The 20,409-nt window shown below is 40.6% G+C and overlaps 1 protein-coding gene and 1 long non-coding RNA gene across 2 annotated transcripts in view; both read left to right on the top strand.

Moving 5' to 3' along the window:
• The window catches only part of LOC306651898, a 317,192-nt gene that overhangs the window by 105,866 nt on the left and 190,917 nt on the right, over window positions 1-20,409 (top strand). Inside the window, exon 4 of the long non-coding RNA XR_013761237.1 lies at window positions 14,110-14,213. This is a non-coding gene — a long non-coding RNA (uncharacterized lncRNA). The remainder of the gene's footprint in view (window positions 1-14,109; window positions 14,214-20,409) is intronic.
• HAPSTR2 (HUWE1 associated protein modifying stress responses 2) lies at window positions 18,016-19,888 on the top strand. The gene has a single exon (XM_079124393.1). The coding sequence runs from the start codon at window positions 18,116-18,118 to the stop codon at window positions 18,944-18,946; it is 831 nt and encodes a 276-aa protein (XP_078980519.1). The 5' UTR covers window positions 18,016-18,115; the 3' UTR covers window positions 18,947-19,888.

The raw sequence follows: 20,409 nt of genomic DNA, 5'->3' as shown, positions 1-20,409 counted from the left end.
GAGCCTGACAGAGATGAGGTTGCCTGAGGGCACCAAGCAGGTCAGTGGAAAGCAGTGTTTTGCACCTGGGCCTGGCTGACCCCTGAGCCCAAGATCGATTTCTGAGCTCTAGATAGGGCTTCAATAAATGTATGTTGGATGATGGAACAGCTACTTGCTAAAGCCTATTCTGGGGTAGTGCTAGTAGGTATTGAATACATGTCTTGATATGAGGTAGTGAAGCTATAATGGTTGTGGCTTCAGCTTCTTGTTAAAGGCCCCTGTTCATCTAGACAGTATTAAGGAAAGAAATGTTCATGTTTGTTGAGTACCTATTGTACACCCAGCATTGGGCTTCCCATCAAGAAGGAATGAGAAGGGCTGGGTTGTGGATCAGTGGTAGAGCACTTGCCTAGCATGTGTGGGACCCTGTGTTCCATTCTCAGCACTGCATCTAAATAGATAAAATAAAGATCCATCAACAACTAAAAATACATTTAAAAAAAAGAAGGAATGAGAATCTGGCACAGTGGCACACACTTGTAATCCCAGTGACTTAGGAGGTTGAGGCAGAAGTTGACCCCAGAGTCCATGATAAAGTTCAAGGACTTGCCTGAGCTCTAGATAAGGGCTCAATAAATGTGTGTTGGATTGACGAAACAGCTAGTTGATAAAGCCCATCCTTGGGTAGTGCTTGTAAGTCTTACAATAAGTGTCCTGAAATGAGATTGCAAAGCTGCCAACGTTATGGTAATCAGCTTTTCATCATTGTGGCAAAAATGCTTGTCATAAACAACTTAGAGGAGGAAAGATTTATTTTGGCTATGGTTTCAGAGGTTTCAGTCTGTAGTTGGTTGGAACCATTGCTTTGATGGAAGAGTATGGTGGAAGAAAGCCTCCCAGCTCATAGCAGCCTGGAAATGGGACAGAGGGGGGATCCCAAGGACAGGGCTCCAGCATGATATTCTCCAATTTCATCCATTTGCCTGCAAATGCCATAATTTTATTATTCTTTATGACTGAGTATTCCCAAAGGACTTAAAATCAGCATACTACAGTGATGCAGCCACATCAATGTTCATAGCTGCTCAATTCACAATAGCCAGATTGTGGAACCAATCTAGATGCGCTTCAATTGATGAACGGATAAAGAAACTGTGGTATATATACACAATGGAATATTACTGAGGCTTGCTTTGAACTTGCCATTCTCCTTCCTCAGTTTCCCATGTGCTGGGATTACAGGCACATCCACCATGCCTGGTGCCTCCTTGTTTTTAATGATCACTTGGACATGTCTGGATGTCTGGTTGGCATTTCCATTATGGGTTTCAGTATGGGTTCCAGACTGCTTTGTAATTAGGTTCATTGGCCTTCTTCAGATAGTGGCTTAACCCTTGTTCTGGGATGTATGAGGGGGTGTGTGGGAAGTGGGAAGGTACTTTGTACTGAGAAGATAAGCCCTCTTGCTTCTTTAAGAACCTTTTCTACATACTCCCCTTAAATGGTAGTTTGTTAGGCAGGTGGTTCTCAAAGTGTGAGCTCAAGACCAGCACTACTATGTGATTGTTGTTAGAGTGAAAATTCTCAGGCCCCACCCCAGAACTGAATCAGTCTCGTGGGGTGAGGCCCAGCTATTTTTGTTTGAATAAGTCCTCCAGATGATCCTAATGCAAATTCGAGTTTGAGAACCATTGCTTATATAACAGGTCTGGCATGTGCCCAGTGATTCAAAAATGGTCATTGTTAGTATTATGATTTGGATATAAGGCATCCCCTAAAAAGATCATGTTAAGCAATGTAGTAATGTTCAGAGGTAAAATGATTATGAGAACTGTAACCCATCAGTGGATTAATGCACATGATGGATTAATAATTTGAATGAACTACTGGGTGGTAACTATGGGCAATTGGGGCATGGCTATAGGAAGTTGGTCACTGGGGACATGCCCTTGAGCTATATCTTGTCCCTGATCCTTTCCCTGACTCCCTGACACTTCTCCCCTCACCTCTCTCTCTCTCTCTCTCTCTCTCTCTCTCTCTCTCTCTCTCTCTCTCCACTTCCTGGCTGCCATAAGCTGAGATGCTTTCCTCCACCATCCCCTTCTGCTTATGATGTTCTGCCTCACCTCAGGCCCAAAGCAATGGTGTCAGCTGACTGAGACCTCTCAAATCATGATCCCCAAATACACTTCCTCCTCTAAGTTGTTCTTGTCAGGTATTTTGGTCACAATGATGAAAACCTGAGTAACAGTTACTTAAAATGATTTTGATACATTCTAGAAATGAGTGATCAAGGGCTTGTGGTTCCTGAAGGAGGCAACACAGATCAAGTACCTGTCCTGGTTTGCCCTGGATCTTCTTGAATTTAGCACTGAAAGTTCCACATCCTGGCAACTCAATCTGAGAGATCTGGTCACTTTATTGGTAAAAGACAGTGTAGTACAGGGCCATGTTTTTCCCATTGTTGCCAGGGTGCCATTATTTGCCTTGAATTTATAGATGGGGAAACTTTTATAGAGGGTGGTCATGCAGTCAGAAAGGAGTTGGTGATGCCAAAATTCAAATTTGGGTCTGTCTCACTCCAGAGCCAATGCCCTTAATAAATTCCTAGACACAGAACTGCAATGTCAAAGAGTATACATGAAAAATTTCTAACACTATCACTGAATTCTTGTCCAAGAGGCACAACATACTACCTCTTATTCAAGAGGCACAACTCATTTTTATGAGTTATTGTATATAAATTAACACATCACACACACACACACACATATAAAATAAAACTGTATACAAATATGTTTTCTCCATATATCCACCTTGTGAGCCTATTTAGTTTTTGCCAGCCTGATATGCAGGCCTCATTTTATTTTCTGGTACACATCTTTTGACCTTGTCTAGTATGCTGAGTTGGACGGCAGAGCTGAGTGTAATTTGAGACAGGAAATTGAATAGGGCATGACTCTCTGGGCTTAGTATGAAATTCAGTGAAGTAAAATCCTGATGCTTTACAGAGGCTTCTGGGGCACCATCAAAGATAAATATGTAAATATCTTGTGAGGATGAGCATGGACACTTTGTGTAGAAACTTGCTGGATTTTTGGGGGGAGGAGTACTGGGGATTGAACCCAGGGGCACTCAAACACTGGACCACAACCCCGGCCCTTTTTAATTTTTTTATTTAGAGACAGAGTCTCACTAAGTTGCCTTCAGTATCACTAAGTTGCTGAGGCTGGCTTTGATCTCTAGATCTTCCTGCCTCATCCTCCCGAGCTGCTGGGATTACAGGTGTGCACTGTGGCACCTGGCTTTGCTGGATCTTTTTAAGCTTCCAATTACCTCTTCCTCCTCCTAGTTGGAGTTGCACTCTTGGGGCTGGGCTGTTAAGCCCTTTAGGTTGAGAGAACAACATGCATGGAGTTTAGGACACGTTCTCTATCCCTCCAGGGAATTTGTCTCTATCCTTTCACCTCCTTCAAGAGGTGGTATAGTGGCGGGACGTTTGAACAGTCAAAGGAATAGAAGAGGACATAAGAATTCAAAAGTAAGAGGTTGGAAGGGATACATAAATTTACAAACGTAGAGGACAATGTCAACAAGTGAGAATGGGAGCTGTCTTCCTGCATGGGTCCCACAAAATGTTTGTGACTGAGGTGTCAAGAATACAGAAGTGGAAGGAAAAAGTGGAAAAGGAAATTAAAGGTTTAAAATATATATATATATATATATATATATACAGAGCTTAGACTCTGAAGGGAGGAAAGAGGCTTCGAAAAAGGTCTAGAAACTGAAGGAAGCACCATCACAGATGGCTGAATTGTAGAAGAAAGAAAACTTCCACGTGCCATCCTCCAGGGAGGTAGTCTGCATGGGTTGTAGGTTCCCTGTGCTTCTGATGTCTGATGTGATTGTCCACTTGGAAGATTTTTCCCGAGTGACTTTTAAGTTCATAACAGGTAAGCACTCTGGACAACTAGCATGAAATTGCCACCTTGGCAAAGTGCAAACCCCTATAATCTTTTCTTTTTAGAAAATGTCCAGCTTTATCAAGCTGCAATTTACATAAGATTCACCAATTTTAAATGCATACCTGGGTGAATTTCAGTAATTTTGTACAGTTGTGCAACCACTACCACAGTTTTGCTACTGTCCCATAGCTCTAAAAAGTTTCCTTGTGCTCATTCATGCTCTTCCAAGAACCTGGCTTCAAGCATCCACTGGTTTGTCACCGTACAGTAGTAGAATAGGAATAAAGTGTTATACATAATTTAGATGCCAGTTTCTTTGGGGGAACAGATTAAAGATACTTATTGCTGTGTTAACTTTCCTAAGATAACAGAAGACAGATTTAGAAAAAATTATTATAGGGTTAACTTTTCTAAAATGATGGTCCAGTTGGTACATTTTCAAATATTGCCAATGTAAATGGATAGAAGAATCCAGTGACTATTAGTCTGGTTTCTAATTTCTTCAATGACCATGAACTTTAAATATACTTCTATGCAGATACACACACACACACACACACACACACACACACACACACACACACACATCTAATTGGTTCTCTTCTTGGAGAACCTTCCCCCACACACCCCCAACATATGCACATGAGCTAGCTCACTCAGACCCCTAAACTCATTTCATTCCTACTGGATTTTTTGCAAGTAAACAACTGACTGCCCAATCATAGGGAACTGCTTCAATAAGTTCCTGTGTATTAAGTAGTCATGTATTATTATACAGACATCAAGTAGATCGTACTGACACAGCAATTTTTCTTACTATAATAAGAAATAATATTCTAATAAGTATTCTAATATTTGTATACCTGATACAGAAAGATAGATATACACATATGTATATATTAAATTCTTATATGTATCCCTGACTCTGTTCTACCAAAATAAAAGCAGGTATGTACAGCTTTCTATACAAAGATGGTCACCATGATATTATTTGTAATGATAAATATAGAAATATAAGAAAACCATCCGCAAATGGGAGATTGGTTAAATAACCATGGTACATCCATAAAAGAGGATATCACACTGTTATTAAAAAGAATGAAGTCTATATGTTTGTGAAGATTTAGAAAAATCTGCAAAACATACTCTTATGTGAAAAAAAGAAGTAAGAAACAAAGTAATGTGAAGGGTATGTTCTGTGTGTGTGTGTGTACATTATTTGGAGGGATATATATTTAAATGTTAATGATTGACTTTGGCAAGGAAGACAAGGAGTCTAGAGTTCAGGGAGATTTACTTTCCACTCTATACTATTTTGTATTATTTGAATTTTGTGACCCTGTGCACCTACTATATTCAGAGGAAAAATGCCTTCTTTTGAGCATCTATTACCTAGAATACAGTCCTACATTTTACTTTGCCTGGAGTTCGCATTTGAAGATGGAGATTAATCAGTTTCCTATCTTAGACATCAATAATGCTGTTCTTCTTCACCAGTCTTCTGATTCTGAATTTGAGGGAGGATAGTTTAGGCAACAGAAGGGAGCAGGAGGGCAAGAAAGAGTATGGAGTTACCAATAGCATCCGGAGGGGACTTAGTGGTTAAGGATATTTGCAGTGGAACCAATGAGATTAGTAACTTTGGACCAATACACAACATGCTAAACTATTCATCATTACCTATCTGTGACTATCTCCAAGAATTTTGGGTATGATTTAGCTCAGTGTATATCAACCACATTCTCATCAGAATCACACAATGCTTTCAAATGTCTTCAATTTTTATATAATGATAATAACTCCACAGAGCTTTTAAGAAATTGAACAGTACGGAAGAAAGACAAAAGATTTCACATTTATTTGCCAGTTTCCAGTCCAGTGGCAACTGCTCTCAACTATTTTTAGTTGAGTTTTTCTGGTAATATCATTATTCTAATATGCTCATTCTTCTATGTCTTGCTTTAGCAATGTTAGACAGTAATTATTGATTCTTTATTAAGAAAGATGAAGGTTTTAACATAATTTTGCTACTTCTTTTACTGACTTGTGATTTTCCTGAGATTTTGTAATATTATTAAAATTTTCAGAACATTTTAATGGTTGCCTTTATAACTTTAAATAAATTACTTATTTCTGGATTATTTAATTTCAGACAATATTTATTGGTGCTCATTTCAGATATATTTACCTCCACTTTCCCTCCCTTCATTGTTTTTAAATTCTGTCAGCTATAACATTATTTGTACATTGTTAATTTTATAACAACTAGTACCTAGATTCAAATCCCAGCTCTACCACTTGTTACCTGTATAATCTTAGTTAAATTGCTGAATATCTCTATGCCTTCAGTTTCCTCAATTGTCAAATGTAGATAATAACACCAGTATTTACTTCATAAAGTTGCCATAAAATGAAATATCACCTATGTTGAAATAAACATTTCAAAGCACTTAAAATACTATTTGGCATTTTGTAAACATATTTGTTTGTTTGCTTATGGTATTTGGCCTTGAGTACAGTAAGGAGGTTCTCTACCACTAAGCTACATCGCTAGAACTTTCAATTTCATTTGGAGACAGGGTCTTGCCAAGTTGCCAAGTCTGACTTGAACTTGCAATCCTCCTGCCTCAGCCGGCCAAGTAGCTGGTATTACTGACCTGTGTCACTGTACCCAGCTGTAAGCACTCTTAAGTGTTAAATAGAAAAAAATAATGTTACAATGAAAATAAGATCAATAGTCTTACAGTTTTAATGAAATCTTCACTATAATTTATCTATAACTTGATTCCCAAAATCAAATCAAAGGACAAAAGACATGAAGAGACATTTCACTAAAGAGGATACACAAATGGCAAATAGACACATAAAAATATGTTCAAAATCATTAAATATTAGGGAAACACACATGAAAACCTCCATGAGATATCACTATGTATCTAACAGAAGGGCTAAAATTGATGACAATAACAAATGTTGATGGAGATGTGGTAAAACTGGATCACTCACTTTGCTGTGAAGTAAAAAATGGTACTCTGGGAAAATGTTTGGTAGTTTCTTTAAGAAAAATAACTAAACATGTAAATACTATCCATTTCAGCAATTGCACTCCTGAGTACTTATCCCAGAAAGATGAAGACTTAAGTCCACACAAAACCTGTAAACTAATATTCACAGCAGCTTTATTTATAATAGCTTTATTCATAAACTGGGAACAACCAAGATTTCCTTCAATAGGTGAATGGCTAAAAAAACTATAGTATAGCCATATCATGGAACATTACTCAGCAAAAACAACAACAACAACAACAACAACAACAACAACAAAAAAACCAAACTATCGATATCAGCCACAACCTGGATCAATCTCCAGAGAATATGCTGAATGGAAAAAGTCAATCTGAAAAGGTTACAGACTGTCTGATTGTGTTTATATTATCTACATGCATTCTTCAAATTATGAACTTATGAAAAGGAGAATAGTTTAATAGTTGTCATGAGTTAAGGAGGGGATGGAATGGGAGGGATGTGGGTGTGGCTATAAAAAGGAACCACCGAGTTCCTTGTGATGGAATTGTTTTGTATCTTGACTGTACCAAAGTCAATATCCTGGCTGTAAAATTGTGTTATAGTTTTGTAATTTGTTTTCATTGGAAGAAACTGGGTAAAGGGTACACCAGATCTCTTGAATCTCTCTGTATTATTTCTTATAACTGCATGTGAATCTACAATTACCTCAGAATTAAAAACTCAATTTAAAAAATTGAGCCAATAAACAACATTTCCAACAGTAAGTTTCATGTCAATATTATTCACAGCAGGACCAAGTAGTGTGATTGGACACACAGAGAAAAAAAAATGTGATCATATAGCAGTAAAGAAGTGCTGCTGGAAGGATAATCTTTCTAGTGTTAAATTCAAATGTTATTCTCTTTTTCACAATCCTCTGATGGCTCAGAACGATGCCAGACTTTAGTATGCTTCCTGTAGGAACCAGGATCATTATATACCTTTTTGTTGTCCTTAGACTTTCTAATTGTTCTAATTGCTTTTCATTTTTATTGTCAACCAAGAGCACATGTAAATAGCCTCTAGTTTCTTTTTCTTTGTTCTGTGAGGAATTGGAGATTGAACTCAGAGACTCATGTATGCTAGGTAAGCACTTTACCACTGAGCTACATCCAAGTCTAGCTTCTAGTTTCTTAGTTATAGGGATTGATTATGGAAATTTTGTCTATCTTAAGAATATTCTTGCTGGGTGTGGTGGTGTATGCCTGTAATCCCAGCAAACCTGGAGGCTGAGACAGGAGGATCTCAAGTTCAAAATCAGTCACAGCAATTTAGTGAGGCCCTCAGCAACTTAGCAAGACCCTGTCTCAAAATAAAAAATAAAAAGGACTTGGGATGTGGCTCATTGGTTAAGCAATCCTGGGTTCAATCCTGGGGCCAAAAAATAAAAAAGAAAGAAAGAAATATTCTTTACTGAAGCCCTCTGACTTCTTGTTCTAATTATGATCCATTGTTTTCTTGGTTAGTTTAGTAGTTGTCATCTTGGGATTTCCTTTAAGCATACCTCTCTGATGTTTTAAAGTACAGCTTCTCACACCTCACTATGATACTATTCAATTGGAATTTCTTTGGGAAGGTATGTCTAGGGCATGAGCACCTTTGAAAAGTGCCCCCACAGGTTATTTTACTGATCAGTAGTTTTGAGAAACCCATTGCTTTAGTTTGGATATGGGGTGTTCCCCCAAAAGGCTCATGCCAGACAACGCAGGAATGTTCAGTGATGAAATAGATTATGAGAGCTGCAACCTCAGAAGTAAATTAATCCATTTCATGGATTAATCATTTAAATGGACTAACTGGTTGGTAGCTGTAGGCAGGTGGGACATGCCTTTGAGGATTATATTTTATCCCTGGCTCCTTGTGTTCTCTTTCTCTCTCTCTCTTTCTCTGCTTCCTGGATGCCACAAACTGAGCATCTTTCCTTCACCATGCCCTTCTGCCATAATGTTCTACCATCACCTTTAGGCCAAGAACTATCAAGTGAACCAACTGTTGACTGAATCTTTGAAACTGTGAGTGCAAAATAAAGTTTTCCTCTTCTAAGTTGTTCTTCTCATATCTTATGGTCACAGAAATGAAAAGCTGACTAACACACCCATCTACCTAACCTATAGAGCTCTTTAACTAATCATATGGCACTAAAGAAGTGCTGCTGGAAGGATAATGTTTCTAGTGTCAACTCTAATACATAGAGTTTGGTATTACTATTAGTGATAATAATAATATGTATATTATGTTTACTGAGGATTTACTATATTCCAATCATTATTTTAAGTGTGAATGCAGTCTCATTTACCCTTTATAACAATCCTATGAGGTATGTACTATTAATGGATTAATGCATTTTTCATTAATATAATGAAATACCTGAGGCAGGCAACTTTGTAAAGAAGAGAAGTTTATTTAGATCACAGTTTTGGAAGGTGAAAGACCAGATGGCCTGGTTCAGGATCTGATGAAGGGACCCCCTTGGCCACATTACTTCAGGGTGAAATGCAATGGCAAGAGCATGTGGGGGAGGATAAAAACACATAAGAGGAAACCAGAGAGAGACAATCCCCTCTGAGTGCATGCCCTCAATTAACCTAAGAACCTCCCACTAGACCCTCTAAAGGGCAATACCACTTTAACCTTGCCACATTAAGGACCACGTCTCCAACATACAGATCCCTGAGGGATAATCTACATCCAAACTACAGCAATTATCATTCACATTTTAGAGAAAACTGAATATTAGAGAAGATCAATCACACCACTTTCAAGCTCTAGAGCCAGGATTAGAATCTAGGTTTGTCTGACAATAAAACCTTGAACTTTGACCAACAAATTTTGTTAATTTAAAAATGAATAGACACAGTTGCTCCATATAAAACATCCAGAAGTCAAGCATTTGCTGTTGGAACACAAGCAAAAGGATTGTATACTTTCAATTAATTTTACAGTTAGAACCTGACATCTTTTAATCAGTTAAATATATTAGTCAAGGTCACTTTTGTGAGATGCCAGAAATATGAATAGACCATAGATCTATTGGAAAACCTTAAGGACTTATTTTGAACTCTGGATATTTGGGCTTCCATAGAAACAATTTGCAAAATCTACAAATAAATACCTTAAAAGTATTCCCATGTAAGCATCTCATGCTAATCAGCTTTTCATCACTGTGATGAAAATTCCAGACAAGAGCAACTTAGAAGAGGAAAAATTTATTGTGGGCTCATGGTTTCAGAGGTTCAGTCTGTTCTCTGCTGACTCTATTGCTCTAGGTCTGAGATGAGGCAGAATATTATGGCAGAAGGGTATGACAGAGGAAAGCTACTCAGTTCAAGGTAGAAAAACATAGAGAGTGTTAGGAACCAGGGACAAGATATAAACCCAAAAGGCATGCCCCCAGTGACCTACTTCCTCCAGCCATACCCTACCTAACTACAGTCACCACCCAGTTCAGTAGTCCTTTCAAATTATCAGTCCATCTAATGGATTGATCCACTGATGAAGTTACAACCCTCATAATCTAATCATTTTGCCACTGACAATTTCTGCATTGTCTCACACATGAGTTTTAGGGAACACCTCATATCTAAACCATGACATTCTGCCCCTGGTTCCCAAAAGCTTATATCCATATCACAATAAAAAATGCATTTAGTCCATCTCCAAGAGTTCCCATGGTCTTAACAGTTATAACATTGTCCAAAAGTCTAAGTCCAAAGTCTAATCTGAGACTTAAGACAAACTCTTGGCTGTGAGTCCCTGTAAAGATCAAAATCAAGTTACCTATATCCAATATACAATGGCACAGAGTGAATGTTCCCATTTCACAAAAGGAGGAATAGAGGTATAGAAAGAAGGGATGTGACCAACGCAAGATTGAAACCCAGGTGGGCAAAGAAGTCCTGTACCCGTGGGGCACATGGTAGGGAGATGTGATTACTAAAAGACTTAGGCAGCTGTGCCCTTATGGCCTTGCTGGTTGCAGCCTAGTTGGTGTCTCTCTTGGCCTGGCTGTCTGCAGCCAGCAGCTTTCCTCCATAGATTTTCCACATAACTAGCATCTCTTAATTCTTGGGATCTCCATTATAGTTTTGACTTCATTCACACAGCTTCACACATCACCCTCTCAGATGCTGCCCACAGGGATTCCAACCCCACTACACCTTGTCTGGCTTCCTAGACCTTCCTTTGAAATCTTGTGGAAGCATCCCTGACACCTAACTTTAGTATCTGCATTCCTGCAAAACCAGCATCATGTGGGTGATGCCAAGGTCTACTGCCAGCTGTAACAGTAGCTGGGCCCCCTTGTTCAATGGCTGCAGTGGCCTCTGAGTGACTCCTAGGAAACCCTGTGTGAGCAATGTGCCTCTACAGTCTCTTAAATGAGTTTTCATTTTTACACCCTTGAGCCTGCCATGGGTGTGGTCTTGCTGATTCCTGAGATGTCTTCAAGGCATATTTTCTGTTGTCTCTATGCAAAATACTTACCTCCTCTTTAGTGGCGGAATTCTCTTCAACAATCACACCTTCCTTGACCCCAATTTTACATGCAATTTTCTGGCCAAACTGCAAGTTTTTAAAATTCTTTTGGTCTGCTTTCTGCTACTGGTTATCACAGTAAACTCAACTAAAAGCCTTCTTCAATACCATGCCATTGCCTGAATGCTGTCTTGAAATTTCTTCCACCACATTAATTAATCCATCACCTTTAAATTCAGTGACACACAAAGTCTTCTCAGGACATAGACAAAATGTAGAGAAGTTCTTTGCCGGGATGTAACATGAATGGCCTCTAGTCCAACTTCCAACAGAGTCCCCATTGCCCTCTGAAACCTCATAAGCACAGTCCTTTTAATTTTTTTTACTTTGAGACAGAGTTTCACTAAGTTGCTCAGGGCCTCACTAAGTTGCAGAGGCTGGCCTCAAACTTGAGATCCTCCTGCTTCAGCCTCAAGAGTTGCTGGAATTACAGGCATGTGCCAACATTCCCAGCTGAGCACAGTCTTTACTGTCCACATTCCTATCAACATTCTAGTCTTTCTAAGCTCTTAGTCAGCTTTTTGTCACTGTGACTAGAATTCCTGACCAGAACAACTTAGAAAAGGTAAAGTTTATTTTGGGCTCATGGTTTCAGAGGTTCTGTCCATGGTTGGCCAAATCCATTGCTTGGGGCTTGAGGTGAGGCAGAACATCATGGAAGAAGGGCATGAAGGAGGAAAGCTGCTCAGATCATGGCAGCCAGGAGACAGAGAAAGAGAGCAAGTTGCCAGGTACAAATATATACTCCAAAGGCATGCCCCCAGTGACCTACTTCCTCCAGTCATACACTACATGCCTATAGTTACCACCCAGTACAGTAGTTATTTCAATTACTAATCCATTAAATGGATTAATCTGATGATGAGGTAACAGTCCTCAAAATATAATGATTTCACCTCTAAACATTCCTGCAGTGTTTTGCACTTGAGCTTTTCAGGGACACTTTGGATCTAAACCATAATACATCTCCATCAAAGGTATATATATATATGTGTGTATATATATATGTATATATGTATATATATGTGTTATGTATATATATATGTTATATATATACATATATATACACATATATACATATGTTATCAGTGACTTTCTCCTCTACATTCTCTCTGGTTCTCATTTAAATGTATATTTGAAATTAACTGTACTAATTTCTGGGTATTTAAAATGAAATGCCTAATGCAATCATTCCTATTAAAAATCAGAATAGTCTGAATGGCTTGATCACTTTGGTTCTTAAGTATTGGAATGATATGTATTTCCCACTGTTGAACTGGAGTCTTAATTTTTACAAATACCAATTCAGAGCTATTCACATTTAAATTAATATTCTGATATGGAGTAATCTCCAAGATCTATCAGATAAAAAATAGTGGGTGCCACCATTTAGAGGAAAAAGAGGTAAGCATACATATTTGTATTTGGTAATAAACACATAAAATCTCTGAAAGGATACATATGAGGGAAAGAATCATGCCCTAATGATGGGTGCAAAAATAATGTTTGAAATCTAACTTTAAATTGTGAATGATGTGTGCAAAATAACTACAGTCGCACACAATGAAATAATGAATTTTGTGCTACATTAGACCACTGTATGCTTTCATACTGTATTGATCGTTTTTTTTGTGTGTGTAATTTAAAAACCCAAACCAACTCTGCTAATTAAGCTCTCCTTGGCCAGGAGCTCCCTTGGATCTCTGACAGTTCCTAGTTAAAGCCTAGTTTGTGGTTTTTGACAGCAAACTAAGACCCTCTTGTTTGCTTCAGGAAAACTGGCTGGTTTTAGTCCCTGGCATTATTCTGTGGCATCTTAACAAGTCACCAATTGTCTTCACCATGACTTTCAGTTGTGCCAGATTTTTCTTGGCCACTGGTTTTTTTTTTTTTTTTTTTTTTTTTTTGTGACAGGTAGTAATGCTAGTGATAAAATTATTATTAATTTGGCTTTAATTTATGAGAAATTATCTTGAAAACAGGAATAGGTGGTATATTGAGATAACCAGGTAAGATCAAAAGAAACTAAATGAAATTTTTTGAACTAACACATACATGTGTTTTGGTATAGATTTAAACTCCTCCAATTATTGCTTCTTAGTCCAGAACTCAGAAAATAAAAATACTGTAGAAAGTGACATTTAAAAAAATGGAATGCTTACACTGTACTTTTCCTGATAATGGTATTTAATGTGAATAGTATTTGGAATTTTTTTCAATGTTGTTTATTTTTTGACACTTTTTGGAATAGGAAAAGAGGCTGTCAGAGACCTTCAGTACTTTTATTATCGAATCCACCTCATTTCCCTTTTCGTATCTCCTTACCAGTAAAGAAATGGCCTAAGTTTTTTCCATCTGCTTGAGATGGTATTTATAGGAAGTCTCATAGTACTTTGATTTCGCTAATATATTACCCGAAGTAACTAGTTTTTATAACCCTTACCACCTTACAGAGTCCCAAATTAAGCTTTCAAGGAAGTCACAACACCTTATTTTTAAAATTAGAAATATTCTTTTCTTTCCCTTTATGGTCTACTGGTGTCGATTAACTAAAACTCCTCAGTCTGTGACCTTGAGCAACGTAGAGGCTAAATAGGAGCAGCAGAGTATTGAAGGTCATCCCCCACACCATTACCCAAAAAGGGGAGCGAATACCCATCCTAACAGGTAAGTGTTTTTTATCATTATGGCAGATGGTGACTGAAGCAAGGCAATTCAAAACTGCAGAGCAGGAGGACATGCGAAGGCAATAATTTTGAATGTTTGACATTTGTTTTGAAACTACCTTACTACCCTATACCCTTTACCATCTGTCTGTTATCCCTCCCAACACCCACCTCTGTCTTCCCACAGGGTTCCATTGTCTGCAGTTCCTGTTTCTCAGGGGCGGAGCTGTGGGAGGCAGCCATGGGTGCCATAATAGGCACCTGCGGCCAGCACAATGGGCTGTGGGTGCTTGTGGGAGAGACAGATTGATGTATTGTGCATGGGGGAGGAGGGCTGTCACTTGAATCCATGTGAACCCAGGCTTTAGGGGCAAGGGAGATTGACAGCTTTTGTAGGTTGCATTTCTTTTTCAAAGCTTGGCTTTAATAGACAGTAAGTTTGGGGCCCCAGGCTTTCACTCCCATAATTCTAACAGGGCAATCACGAGCATTCAGCATTTCTTTTTACCCCCCTTGTTACGCATTAAATGATTTCAGTAAAGGAATGTGCAGCATTAATTAGAATTTGCTAGCAGATACCAAGGGGAAAAGTTTCTTCACAACAACTGTAGGAGGTGTCATTTGTACAAAGACTTTTTTGTTTTCTTTCCCCATTACATTATCACTGCAATATGTAAGGTAGTGATTCTTTTCATTTAAATTAAGTGGAAAGCTACTAAATCTTGTTTTATTCTCCAAAAAGAATAAGGTCCTTAACACTTATCTTTTAACTTCTTTCATTTCCTAAGGTTGATGTTTACTTTTGCTTTCAGTCTGACCCATTTACTGGTCTGTGTGGTTGTGTATCCAGTTTTGTGTACCACTTAGCTCTTACAATTACAGGCAACCCACTATACTGTTATATAAGGATTGTTACCAGGTGAAAATAGCTACCAATAATATTGGAAATCATTGACACACTGGTTCCTTTTCGGTAATGGTACACTGAAATGCTAAAAATTTGAGTCTTCTAGGTTTGTGTTCTAACTTATTTTCTAAAACTATTTTTTCCTAGTTGATATTTAACCTTAGCCATGACATCAAATTTATGGACAAATGGGGCAGCAGCCAAGGAATATTTTTTCCCATAGAAAACTCATTCCCAAGCCATGTCAGTTTTTTAAAAAATATCAAATGCTACCCTACACATATAGACATACACACATATATACATCTTTTTTATTTTGTATCTAGTTTTTATTCTCGACACTTTATACTTACATAGGAACAAAACTAACCTCAGATTGGATATATCTTATAAATATACTCTTTGCTGTCTGGGGACCTGATAAAACATTATTTAAAATCTGCAGTGTGATTGTTCTAATATCTCAGATTCTAATATCATTTTCTCAGTGGAAGGGGTTGAAGGCTAATTGAATTAGAATTTTTCCCATTTAATTGTTTTATTTAAGTATGTTAAGGGCAACAGTGAAAAATATTGATTAAGTCTACCATTATTTCTCAGAAAGAACATATTCCCACAGAGTAGCCTGGCTCTGTCTATAATAATAATTTGGTGCAATGGCTTTAAAAGTAGTGGGGTGATAATAATTAGGGTGTGCGACAGAAATTTCAATGCTGAATTCAACATTTCACCATGCAGGGCATGAAAATTGCCAACTGGGGGCTAGTCAGCTCTAAGTACTAATTAACTAATTAATCAGGTGCTGAAACCAACTGAATGGAGGATACCAGCCAGACAACTCAAGCCCAAGCAGAGGGCTGTGCTCTTTAAAGACAGTGCAGTCTTTCTTCTTGGGTTTTAACCCAATCAGACGTGAGGAGGGAAAGTAGGATATGGTGTACTACTGTCAGTCATTTCTGTGCAAGCTTTTTACTTAGAGAAAATAAAATAAAAACATGTGGCTCTGATAATAACAGTGAGGCACCATGTGTAGGGCGACCTTCAAAGCCACTGACCCCTTGGCCTTGAAGTAGTTCACGCCTGGTGTGGGCAGGGGGTAAGGAAGGGGTCTGGCTTCCTGGAGTTTACTTCTACAATGTATTTTTTAACATAGGAGAATGAGAAACATATCTCTCCTTTTGGGCTGATCTTGAGTCTTTTGCCTCATCCTTCGTTTATGTAAATGAGAAGAGTCCAATTACACATATGGAAAAAGGGTTTAATGAATCGTGAAAAAGCCCAGTTTGCAGAGAAAGGGCACAATCCTCTCTTCTTCTTCTTTTTCTCTTTTAAATTTAACTTAGAAACATGTATTTCTTTTAAGGAAGATGATAAAGCCTAATGATTAGATCATTTTATTTTATGTACTAATTTTCATGCGTGGGAATTAAGTGTTTTTTGCTGGAAGATTTAGCTTCCTTTATCTTTGTAAGGTTTTCTGGATACTTTGCAAACATTCTACAAGAGAAACTGTAAAATTCTGACTTTTTTCCCTTGAATTAAAAATGATTACATTAATTCCTCCCTTTTTGATGTTATTCTTAGCTCAGTGATAATTTTTCTTAACAGTTTGTTCTGGAATTGTCTGCAATGACAAAGGATTGCACGATTATAAGGGATTTGTTATTGAACCCAAGGAAAAGACGTTATTTCCCATACCGATTTAAGCTTAATTTCGGTATGATGATGTTTTAACAAGCTAGAATTTTAGGATGCTGGAAATTTTTTCTTCCAAAAAGGGTCTGAATTTTACACTACAGCAGAAAATCCTGCTTGGGTCCCCCTATTTTCTCCCTCTAATCTTGGGATTTTCAATAGTTGAGTGTAGACCACACAGAACCCTTCCCCCATCACCCTTATTATTTTTTTTTAATGACAAAAATCTTTACAGGAATCCTGGGGGGAAAACCAATGCCATATCTGACCCTTTCTCTTGGAATCTGGTAAGTTTGCAGAGTGCCTTTCAGGGGCGGGAAGAAGGTTCTCAATTGCGACTTTCAAGTGCTTTCCAGAAACCTTGTCCAATGACCTCTTTCGGCACGTGGGGAAACTGAGGCCCGAGAAGTTGGGGTGGTGGGGGCTGGGCGCTTTTCCAGCTGTGACTCCCCCACTTTCTACAAAATATTGCTTTGGTCCACGGAAAACCCTTTTCTCGGGTACCTAAGGTGTGGGAAACACTGCTGGGATCCAGACTGCCTGCCTATTCACGAGGGCCGCGGTCTTTCCAGTCTACCCCCGGCCTTCCCGGATCAGCGCCCTGGATGTGATCGACACCATGAAGTTGCCCCATAATCCTCTCTGGCAACATAGGATGTAAAATTTGATCAGCTCATTGGATGAAGCTGACAAGTCCCAAAAATGTGTGAAAAGGGGGCCAAGCGGTAGGCAAGCGCCGCTTTGAGGCAGCGCTCCAGCCGGCCCCCCTCCGAGTTCTCAGTGCGGCAGCCGCGGCGCGAGCCGGGGCTGGGGTCGTGCGGCCAGCCGCGGCGGCAGCAGCGACTAAGGCGGCGGCGGCGGCGAGGCCGCGGCGCCATGGGGGGGCAGTAGGAACGAACCTCGGGGCCGGAAGGGGGCAGCGCGGCGGCGCCGGCGGCTGCGGGGTTATCTCCGCGGCCGTAGAGACAGCGACCGCGGATTTGCCGGGGGCCGAGCCGGCGGGGCGGGGCGGGGCGTGCACCAGGGCCGCGGGCGGCGCGCGCCGTAGCAGTTGGCCTCAGGGCCCCGCCGCCCGCGCGCCCGCCCGGCGGCGCACGCGGAGGAGGCGGCGGCGGCGGCGGTGGCGGTGGCGGTGGCGGTGGCGGTGGCGGTGGCGGCGGCGGCGACGGCGGCGGCGGCGGCGGCGGCGGCCGCGGAAGGAGGAGGGGAGCTCGGAGCAGGAGGTGAGGTAGAGGTGGAGAAGCGACAGTAGGCGGCGGAGGAGGCGGTGGTGGAGGAGGCGCGCGGCCTGGAGGAGGAGGATGGAGGAGCAACCGAAGGAGGGCGAGGCCGAGGTCGCCGAGCACTGGTTCTCGAAGTGGGAGCGCCAGTGCCTGGCCGAGGCCGAGCAGGACGAGCAGCTGTCCCCCGAGCTGCAGGAGGAGGCGGCCGCCGAGGCGGCGGGGCTCAAGAGCGAGCAGCAGAGGCTCTGGCACCTCTTCCAGATCTCGGCCACCGCCGTGGCCCAGCTCTACAAGGATTCCGGGTGCCAACAGCCAGGACTGTCTATGTGGGACCCCTTCCAGAATGCGGCCATGGCCGTGACCAGCCTCTACAAAGAGAGTGGGGATGCCCACCAACGAAGTTTTGACCTGGGTGTCCAGGTTGGCTACCAGCGTCGCATCAAAGATGTGCTGGAGTGGGTGAAGAAGGGCCGGAGCACCATTCGCCGCGAAGACCTGATTACCTTCCTATGTGGCAAAGTGCCCCCTGCCCCTCCCCCGCCGCGCACCCCCAGGATGCCCCCGAAGCCACCCTCCGGGCCCGCCAGCCAAGCTGTGGCCACAGAGTCCAGCTCGTCCGTGGACGTCGACCTGCAGCCTTTCCACGAGGCCATTGCCCTGCACGGCCTCAATGGTGCCATGGCGAGCATCAGCGTGCGATCTGGTGCCCCCGGCTCCCCGCCTCAAGACAGCGGTGTGGCCAGCAGTGGGCGCCGAAAAAGTAGTTTCCTCGACGAGGACCTGAACCCCTTTGGCTCCGAAGAACTGGCCCTCCGCCTGGACAGTGGGGGGATTCGCAAGCGCACTTCGGCCCAGTTTGGTGATGGCATCACAGACTCCCCATCCCACAAGCGCAACCGAATGGTCTAAACTGCCTCGATGGTCGCCATCCGCCATATTGCTTGAGAGCCAACTCGACCTTCAACTTGCTCGTGGGAGGATCCTGGAGGCCAAACTTCTTCTCTAAGTTAAACAAAGATTTCTATTAAGTTTACCATAAAGAAACTTTAAAAGTATTCCAGAAGAGGCCTCGTGTGACTCTGACTTTCCAAAAAATATAATTCTATTAGAGAACAACAAAAAGTACTCAGTAGTTAGCAAGATCATTTAAAGCAAAAGTATCCAGTCAGGGCGGGAGCCTGGTTTATCTTGTTCACAGTTATATTCCTTAGCATCTAGCCCAGTTGCTGGTGCTCAATAAATGTTTGTTGAATGAATAAATGAGACCTTAATTTAAAATCCTAAACGGAAAGGACATAGCAGGTGTTTACTTGGTTATAGGACATTTTTATCCTTTCTTGTTTTGGTTTTTGGCTTTAATGGTCTTTGCCAATTTAGTTACCTTATGCCAAAATGTAAGACTTGACATCTTTGTGAAATCTGGAGTCTTCCACGTTTACTCCACTGTACCATGCACCTAATTTCTAGAAAGAAACTGGAAGTAATACATTTTGGGCTGTGATTTGTTTTGAAAAGTAGTTGATGGTTTTGGTTCTTACGATGGTGTAAAGAGGTGCCATGGTGGTTGGGCAGGTAATATGTGATATTGGATGGATTCAGTGCTCTCTTTAGGAAAACAAAACCAACAATTGAGATCCTGATAAAATAAGTTTGTGTCTCTGGTGGCCTAGTGGTGCTCCTTTTTCACAGGAATGTCAAAAGTTCCTTTCTTGGAGGTTATGTCTCTTTGATGATCTTTGTTTTGAAGTGGAAGACCAGTTAGCCAGAATGAACTTCTGGGTTTACTGTAAGGGTGCAGCATGGTATAACTAAAAGACTATGAGCTTTGTATTAAAAGGACCAGTAATGGAATTTTTGCTTCACAAATTATGATTTTGGGCAAGTCACGTAATTTCCATTGACCTTAGTTTTTCATCTGTTAAATGGAACTGTGTGTCTGCTAACATCATTGTATCAAATGAAGTCCATTCAAGTGTCTAACACAGTGCTTGGCACCTAGGGGTGTTCACTGAATGTTCTCCCCTCTCTATAAATAAAAATCAGTAAAGCAATAAAGCCCATAATATTTTAGCAAAAGCAGCAAAATAGATCAATTTAGAAATCAGCAAATAGAATCCCTGTGTTTGACCTAGAAATTACTGTTACCTAGTTGAAATTTGCCTAAATATCACAGACTTTGTATTAATTATGAGTGTGTTGAACTTGTGACTGAGGATCACCACTTTGGATTTGAGGGCAGCCTTACAGGTCCTGAAATTGCCTGAGGAATACACTTTGCAACCAGTAGTAATGAAGACTTTACCTCTTCTGACCTGAAAGGATAGAGGGAGGTAAGGGTGGAAAGTTTTGGAAGTGAAGGTCCTAGGGCACCT

Source organism: Sciurus vulgaris (assembly GCF_902686455.1).
Source record: "Sciurus vulgaris genome assembly, chromosome: X".
Classification (NCBI taxonomy): domain Eukaryota; kingdom Metazoa; phylum Chordata; class Mammalia; order Rodentia; family Sciuridae; genus Sciurus; species Sciurus vulgaris.
Note: the sequence above shows the minus strand (reverse complement) of the source record. Positions and strands in the feature narration are given on the sequence as shown.